At 39.7% G+C, this 9,426-nt stretch overlaps 1 protein-coding gene across 8 annotated transcripts in view; it reads left to right on the top strand.

Annotated features, from left to right (window-relative positions):
• Positions 1-5,435, top strand: part of MYO1B (myosin IB) — a 153,912-nt gene extending 148,477 nt beyond the window's left edge. For all 8 annotated transcript variants that reach the window (XM_042445911.1, XM_042445910.1, XM_042445905.1 and 5 more), the window contains one exon: positions 3,742-5,435. In XM_042445911.1, the coding sequence (XP_042301845.1) occupies positions 3,742-3,865 (124 nt within the window). In that variant the 3' untranslated portion in view covers positions 3,866-5,435. The remainder of the gene's footprint in view (positions 1-3,741) is intronic.
• The last annotated feature ends 3,991 nt before the right edge of the window (positions 5,436-9,426 follow it).

Here is a 9,426-nt window from a genome sequence, read left to right as displayed (position 1 = left end):
GATGCAAGCCTGAGTCGAGCTTGGGCCCTTTTGCTGGTCTTGAACTCGCAACCTTGTGGTTTCGTGGGGGGAGCTGATATTTTTCCCCAAATGGATACCTGGGACTTGAAGGTGTATTGCCCCACAGTCCAAACATTTTAATAAAGTCTTCTATTTGTTTGTTGTCTAGAGTAGCCAAAACAAAGATGTAAACTCAAATGAATGGAACTGCCCAACAGTCTGGGTACTCATTTTAGCGACCTCGGAAGGATGCAAGCCTGAGTCGAGCTTGGGCCCTTTTGCTGGTCTTGAACTCGCAACTTTGTGGTTTCGAGTGAATGGCTGCAGTACAGGCATTTAACCACTGCGCCACCAGGGCTTTTTGGTAGAGCAAAACTAAAAAAATTGCAAGCAGTGCCATATAATATATATATATATGGGCTAGGGCACTGATAGTAAACCTTTTAGTGGCCAAGTGCCCAAATTGCAATTCAGAACCCACTTATTTATTGCAAAGTGCCATGTCCCTCTGGCTTTCTAGCAACAAACACTGGCAAACTCTGTGCTGGGGCAACAGCACATGTGCCCACAGAGAGGGCTGTGAGTGCCACCTCTGGCACGCGTGCCATAGGTTCGCCATCATTGGGCTAGGGAATGTGTGGCTGTTTGAAGCTTCACATTGAAATCCCAACTATATCTGGGAGGGACCACTGATCTACAAGTTTCATAAAAGGAACTCAGAAAATAGAGTTAGGTAATTGTAGAATTCACTCCTTATACATAAAAGGCTTTGGAAGTCTCTTGTCTGAAACAGTGGAGCAGAAACCGGCTTTGCCCAATCTAATGTCTTCCAGATGTTTTAATTTTTTATTCCTGTCAACCCTAGCCAGTAAGGCCAATGAAATGTCATTCAAGATATATGGAAGGTACCAAGTTCAGAGTAGTGAATAAAGACATCATGAGTTAGCATCCCTTGTTCCTAAGGCAGAGCTGGTGGCTGCTGAAGAAGGTTCCAAACTGGGCAACAGCTTTTTCTCCAGAAGACTCCAGCTTTTGTCAGTTTTTCCATTTAGTGTGATTGTAACAATCACCTTCTCTGAGCACTTTTAAAAATGGAGCATGAGTAAAGATGACTTTAAGTGTTGCCCACTCCAGCTCTAGATTATTCACTTAGCATTAGGCTTTTGGAAGAACTGGGATAATCCTGCAGACCATCAGCCACAGTTTTCAGTCACTGGCTTTTTAAACTTATGTGTGTAATTGTCACAAACAACAACACTAAGTGTAATTTTGGAATAGATTTAAAGTACTATTGGTCACCCCACTCAAAGGAAACAGTCTTAATAGTTGGTGAGTGGCATGTTGTTGGGAAGGAAAGGAGCATTTAAGTTGTGTTCTAGTAAAAATCATGAAGCTAAGAGCTTGTCAGGGACTTGAGCTGAATAACGGGAAAGAGGTACTTGGCAGAAGGTCTGAAAAGGGGAGGCTCTTTCCTCCCAGTAGCTTTGCTGCTTGCTTGATTTATGGTTTCTGGTTTAAAGCAAAAATCTTTCTGAAGTGTATTTAAATCTGTTGAAAATTGTCACTTAATATATAAAATGCTGAAAAGAGACCTTGTTTCTACTAAAATGTGGTTTCCTCGTGGGACCTGTCACAGATGAGTGATAGGATGATACTTTCTTTGTTTCTTGTTAATTGCTTTTGACCGTATTGGTGCTCCTATGGGAAATAACTGGGTGGGGAGACACATTCTAGAGTTATTAACATAATGAATTGTTAGCAACTGGGAATTCTGCCCACCCCAAAAAATGGACAGTCTGAAGAACTGTAGAGCCAAGGAGAGAATGGGAACTTACTTCAAGAAGAGTAATAGCATTTGAAGAGGGCTGGATCAGAAACAAAATTGACGTAACTGAGAAACCACTGTGAAAATAAAGGTGATAGGAAAATGGGGCATTTTAGCTATTAAATAGTAAGTGCTTTCAAATAAATCTTAAATTATCACAGACTAGGTTTGCTAAGACTATTCCCTGGCTGTGTTCTACAAGCTGAAAATTTTAATCTAGTGAGCGAGGTCTTTCTTGGGTATTCTTTTTTTTTTAAAACACACTTTTTAAAGAAGCAAACATGATGTCCTTCCCATGGCTGAATAAAATCCTGAAAAATTAATTATAATGTGTCTTTCCCAAGTGTGACTGTAAAACATCAACAGGAAGCTCCAAATCCTGCTAAACATAAGCATCCCAAGACCTGTTATTTAAGAGGAGAGAATTGGGTTGAAGCTTAACTTCCACACTGTATTAAATGGCATTTTTAAAAATGATTAGTCTTTAGCTGGATTATGCCTTTAGCTATTCTTTTCAGGCCATGGTCTTGTGGGTAGAGCAGAGAACCATGTTGGGATGGGTCCATCCTTTGGCTTCACTGGAAAAGAGGAGGATTGAAGGGAGGGAACAGGGAACACCTTGAAAAGAAAAAGGTGGGGGGGAGTAGTAGTAGTAGATGATCATCATCACCATGATTATTTATTTATATAATGCCCTAAATGTACATGGTGCTTTATAAATGAAACAACACATACACTCATGTCACACCATAACATACCACCAGTACATTCACAGAGAGTCAAGCATGTGCAGAGAGTTACTGCAATGCCAGTCTTTTTTTGACTTGCACCATGCACAAGCAATTCAGTTTTTGCATACTAGAGTGACTGTTACTTTTGTAGCCATTGCAATAAGATGCCAAAAGGAAATAAGCATATTCTTCTTTTTTCTTGTTTGCTTCTCAGATAACAATGCAACTTGCAATCATCAGTGAAACTGATTGGCAGTACATTCGAAACAGACAAAAGAAAGTGCTACTTCACACATAGCCCATAGTTAAGTGCTAGAGGCTCAGGTGGCTTTATAAAGGGATTAGACAATTTCATGGGAGATAAAGTTATCCATGAGTGCAGTCATAGCAAATACCAGTTGCCTGGAAACAAGGTAGATGACACTGTCACTTTATCACTTTCTGGGCTCTCCATAGGCAACTGTTTTGGCTGCTGTAAGCAACAGGATGCTGGACTAGATACCACCAGTGGTAGTTCTTTAATAATTTTATACCCAAAAATTTTTAAAAGCCTTCTGCTTGTAATGCCAAACTATTCAGCTTCTCATCAGATCTGTGTAGCTCTTAGAGTAATGCACAGAGGATTTCAAGCAAAGTTACATAGCTGTCAGAGTTGGGCACAGTGTGCCAATGACCATCAGTATGAAACTTATCCACTGGGAACATCAGACATGGCCATTCCCCAAGGTACAATCCTATAGCCTCCTAAGGGAGAGTGTGCCATCCTTGTGGCCATGATGGGAGTTGCAGGGGGAGGAACATCTTATAATGGTCCCTTGGACTACTCACCCATCACTTCAAACTGTAAACTGTAAACCTATGCTTGATTATTGATGCCTGCCACCTAGTGTCTGAAAATAATACTTCTGGCAATATATACACATATAAATGAATTAAAATTAATTAATGCATTTTAAAAATGAAATGTCTTCTGGTGCATATCGCTATGGATCTCTTAATATGTATATTGTTTTCAGATGTTCAGGTTTCATTGCCTTGGAGCTATGGCTCTGATGGACGTGCATCCTTTTTCATTATTATAAATAATATTTGTCAAATATTAATATTGCTTGCTTTTTGTTATTGTTCCAGCTAAATGTGACAGTTGTAATCCTTTACTGAACCATGTGTTTTTGCATTTGCTAGGTTCCTGGTGCAGTTCAGACAAGACAAAGTCTGTGTGAAGTTTGTGCAGAGCAACCAGAAAAATGGCAATATTCCCACTTGCAAGCGAAAAAACAACAGACTTCTTGAAGTTGCTGTTCCTTAATTACACATACACATACTTTCTAATCTTAAATGGACCCAGTTCTTCATAATGGTGCAATTTTATCTGGTGGGGGGTGGGGGGAGGATTTGGCGGGGATGTGTTTGGCCAGTGGCCAACTGTTTTGGGAATCCCTTTTGAAAAGACATAAGTAACTTGTCGGCACTTGCTTTTGGCTTCATATGACAACTTATGGTTGATATATATAGGCTTTGTCTACTGAAAGCATATTATGAACAGGCAATTTTATCACAATTTTCTTTGCTTATTCTTTGTTCCTTAATGATGTGTATTGCAAATCTGTATGCTTTTATGCCATTCTTCATATTTGTGGGATTAGAATCCTCCACCTCAGGCTACATAGATTGCCAGGAACAGATTGCTTAACCATGTTCATTACACTTTCCCCCTCCTCATCATGATCTCTGGCAAAGTGCAGTCCAAAGGGTTAACAGAGACTGAAGAGTCTGGCAAAATTCTGGAACTTGAAGTAGTTACCTTTTTAAATTGCAAGCAGCACCATGCACTGTGTAATTTGAGCATTAATGGAATATAGGGCAGGAAACCCTAATTCTGCAAAGCAGAAGGAATGTTTGACTGTATATGCAGCAGTTGCATATGTTTTTTTATTATTATTATTTGCAGTGGAAAAAATACTAGCATTTTGCCTCAGTTTTTTTAATTGATACTTTTAATGACTTTATAAGGTTAGGAAGCAGAATGAGCCCATTAAGGAAGCAATACATATATTCAACAGTCACAAGACCTATAAAGCCCAAGGCATATTTTTAGCTCTTTGTGGGGGTTTTCCCTTTTCTCATAAAAATAAAATAAACAGTTAAACTCCATAACATGCATTTGGAAAGAGGCTAAGATATTTTAAACTACTAGTCAAATGAAGGGATAGAATCTTTGTTTTCCTCAAACATTGGTTATATGTGCTGTATAATGTGCAATAAAGCATTCATACAACGTGTGAAAAGTATTTATAATAACTTCTGTTGATAAAAAGGATGTTTAGGACAGCCTACATATACCTTGCTTTCAAGACTGTGTTAATTTAGAAGGGATTTGGTGGGGGGGATGTAGGCTACTATTACTTCAGTTTTAAAAAAATCATTTGGAGGGATGATGTACATAAATTTGATATTAATGATAAATAAATGTTCTAATTCTGTTCTGTTTGGTACTCTTGTATAACCATATTTTTGTATTTCAACCAGTTTTATATAAGTTTGTGTGCCTGATATGTAATGTGTACAGAAAAACACTTTACAATCAAGAACTGCATTCTCAATGTCCAGAATACAGATTGCAATTTAAAGCCTTGTATAAACCAGGAGAATTAGCCGAAAGCATTGATTTATGGAGTGTCGTTTTCAAGTGTTTAGATGGAAGTTAGTTTAAGGAGATTGTCGAATGTGACTGCTTGATTTTGTTGATGTAAGGATGTTTTTAGATCTAGTGTAGTCTCAGTCTGATGCAAGAACTTGCCTTCGAGGAAAGGTTGCTGCACAAGATGTGAAATGCTAAAAAGCCCGAGTATAAATAAAGAAAAGCTTTGAAGTGCTTATTGCTTTGTATGAGCCTGGCTTATTTGATATCAAGAGTCTGGTGACTTCAGAGTAAAAAAAATATTTAAAATTAACCATGGCAGATGCATAGACCTCATACAACATAGTACCTTTACTATATATGAACCAGGACGAATTTCTTAAATATGACACTCTGAATGTAGTGTATGTGCATGCTATGTAGTGATGGTGGTAGTGATGATGATGACAACATTAAAAAAAGATGAACAGGTTTCCTCACATTCCAGCACTTTTTTGACCATGTATCAGAACCCAGAATGAAATTGCAGATTAAAAGGCATAGCTATGCAGCTCCCCTAGGTTGGTTTCTTAATAGCTCAGGTCTCACCCTACAAGGTGCTCTCAAGTGCATTTTTATGCCACAGCAGTGAATAGTTGTAGTTATTTCTGAGAGGAAAATCAACTATTGCTGAGGGACAATTTTATGGGTAGGATGTGCACATAGCCAAAATAGCACTGCTAGAGTCAGCTGGCTGGGGAGAGGAACCTGAAATTTGCAAGAGTATGAAACAGTGGCCTGAAAAAAAGGAGCTAGAGGTAAATCAAAAGAACCTAATGATCTCTGAGTATGGTGAGATGAGTGTTTCTGGACACAAAAATAAAGAGAATAATACAGTACTAGAATTTGGGGTTATCCAGTGAAACTAATGGTGTGAGATTAAGGGCAGACAAAAGGAGATGCTTCACACAGGCCATAAACTATGAAATTTGTATCTATAAGATGTGGGAATGTCTACCAGCCTAGATTGATTTAAATGGGTGTTAGATTGATGGAGGAAAAGGCTATGAATAGCTGCTCATAATGATGGCTATCCAGAGGTATAGTCATGGAGGCCAATAAAAAGTATACCTCCCAATGAGATTTTCCTTCAGTCCCCAACTTTCTAACATTGGAGAGAGATACTGAGAATGGTTCTCACTTAAGACAGATTTTTGCTATGTTTGCATTCTTTGGTAACTTTCCTGCCCCCCCCCCTTTTTTTTTATGCCTAAACTGTATTTCTAAATGCTCAACTTAAGTTTTTGGCTACTGCACTGCTAGATATTTGGGGACTGGAGGAAAATTTCATCACAGGGTCTGAACCCATTGGCAAGGGTAATGCCCTCATTTTCCCCTCCCCTTGCTACACTCTCAGTATTACTTCCAGCATCAAAGGCAGCATGCCTTGTATACCAGTGGTATTATTGAGCTCATGTTCCAATTGTGGGTTTATTTTGTTGGCAACTGTAGAAAGAGGGCTACTTGGCTACATAGGCTTTTTGCTTGATCCTGCAGGGTTCTTGTGAAATATACATACACATTCACACACAAACATGCATACACACTGAAAGCTGGTGGGAGAGAAGGAGAAATGGGGTGAAGCATCCTGGAAGAAGGTAGGGCTGACTGACTGGAAGTCTGAACAGGGACATGCCCCTCTGTAACATTTTCTTACAAGTCCTACTTGTCTGAATCAACTGATTTAGGACTGAAGCCCAAATATGATCCTTGAAAATGGAAAGCATGCTCAGTTGAACCTAGAGGTATGTAAATGAACAAAGGATGGAATATACATTCATATGAAAAAGGGACAATTCCCACCCACCCAAGAAATAACCTGATGCAGGCTGAGTAAGTCCAATTGCTTCTGGCAATAGGATGTTGAGTATCCATTGGAAAAGAGTGTGAAATTGGAGGAATGGAGGAGAGTGGATAGACTGATCTAGCCCTTCGCAGGCTATATCATCCTGGAGGAAGACATGGATGGTTTCCTGGCTAGCACAGTGATCGGGACCACAAAGGCTGTGAGGATATGTTACCACATTTTCTTCCAAGTCCTGCTTATTTTGCATTTTTTGGGTCACGCATTTCTTAGTACTGCTTTCAATGGCACTTCACATGCCATTATCTTCACCCACATACCTTTGCCATTATATGCTGGACACACAGAGGGGTTCTTCTTCAACAAGAATGACCAAAAGCTTTGGAATACATTCTAGCAAAGAGAAAAACAGCTTCATAATAACCCTTAAATCAAAAACATCAATTTTGCGTATGGAATTGAACAGTTGAAGCTTACTGTTCTTCTTAGAGAAGAAATGTTTTATTGCTCTGTGCCTTCATATTGTTCTCTGTTGCTTAGGTTATGATAAAGGATGCTTTCACCAAGACTTGCTTCCAGATAATACATTTTAGCTTGTTAGTTTCTGTGATTCAGGTTGTAAACATCCAAGATTGATTCTGCATTTCCAGATATCAGGTATAGGGGGTTTAGTTTGCACCAGCACACTGGCAATGGAATTAATTACCTTTGTTTGGATTGCCTGTTACACACGCCTGGTAATGCTTAGAGCAATTCTGTATACACTGCTTAAACGAACAAAGAAAAATCCAGCTCTGGCTTACATCAGGATCAGGGAACTTGAGGTTTTCCACATAATCGACTACAGTTGCCATCATCCTATTGGCTGTGGTAGCTAGAGTAATGGGAAGGGGAATCCAACAACTGGAGGACCATAGACAGTGACATCACCAACCAGTGTGGTGTCATTTGAGCATTGGACTAGGACTCAAGATGCTCAAACCACCACACTGCACTGGCTCTCTGATAGATGTATACATCGTTTTAAATGTCAACTTGCACATGTCTAGGACCTCCTGTCCCAATGGGATTTGAATGACATGGTGGATGCATGTTGCTAGTGTGCATATTGTAACAATAACACGCTGAAATTCAGTTGCATTCACTGGGTCTTAAAACATACTTGCTTTTGGCTGACTCAGAATGTGTGTGACTGCCTTCAGAGTTAATCAATGAGTGACAAGAGAATGACCTAATGTAGTAATCAGCCCACCCGTGACAATGATGTTCCCACTCCCTTGATGGTGTTTTAAGCAATTCTGTTCTCAACAAATGGGAATGTCTAAGCATACTAGTCAGGAGGCATGGCTTGAGCCATATAGATTGCCACAGGAGTGCCATTGCCCTGCATCTTGACTAGTTGCTTCCTGTACAAAATGTCTGCAGACAGTTTGATAATCCATGGAGTTTGCATGCTTGATTTCATTGCCTCCTCTCTCATCAGTGCAACTGGAGCATGTGGGATGCTAATGGCTGGGAAAAGAGGATGGATCACTGGGGAATATTTGCAGCCCACTCTCATCACCCTCCTTCAGAGTTAATGCAGCAAGAAAGACTACAGCTTCCCTGCTCTTTTTTGCTCCCTGACCTCAGCTACCCTCTGGGATTCCATAGGGAAAAGTCAGAGAGAGGCTTTGCCCCTGGCAACAGTCAGTACAGACTTTTTAAAGCTCAGCTACAATATGTCTGCAAGGGTTCATTTAGCTTTCCTTTCAACATGAGGCTCTGCTGTAGCACATTCTACACTTTAGTGGGTGCACTGACGTTTGGCAGAAGAAGTGCATTCATACAAGGAGATGAGACTTTATGCACATTTCTACTTTGCAAGATAGATGGTCAGCTTCTTCTCTCTCCAGCCACTCATCTCTACACCAACTGATGGTTCAAGTTTCCACTATCTGGTTTTGCATTGATTGTAACTTGAGTGCCATAAGTGGAGATGCTCCTGAAATTGCTCAAGATTCTTCAAACATTGCTTTCTTTTTCTTTCATATGAAGCTCATTAAGTCCGTGTCATTTTGCCCTGTTTTTAATTTCCATTTCTAAGAGCTGGAACTGGTGTATATCCTTTCAGATCCAGTTTACTGACCTTATCAACATTCCAACTGTTTTTGATGAGGCGTACAACATCTTAAAATTTGAGGCAGATTTTAACAGTATCCTTGTGCTTGGTTTTCCTGTTTATGAGGGAGAATGTTACCCAGCTCACAGTCTTGGTGTTATGACAAGCATGATATGCAGGTTGTAAATACATTTCATATTTGTCATAATGCTTCTGCTTTGGCCATGAAAGAATCATAACAGAAGTGCTCTACACTAAACAGAAATAGTGTCCCTCAAAATATAC

Source organism: Sceloporus undulatus, chromosome 1 (genome assembly GCF_019175285.1).
Source record: "Sceloporus undulatus isolate JIND9_A2432 ecotype Alabama chromosome 1, SceUnd_v1.1, whole genome shotgun sequence".
Taxonomy (NCBI): Eukaryota; Metazoa; Chordata; class Lepidosauria; order Squamata; family Phrynosomatidae; genus Sceloporus; species Sceloporus undulatus.
Note: the sequence above shows the minus strand (reverse complement) of the source record. Positions and strands in the feature narration are given on the sequence as shown.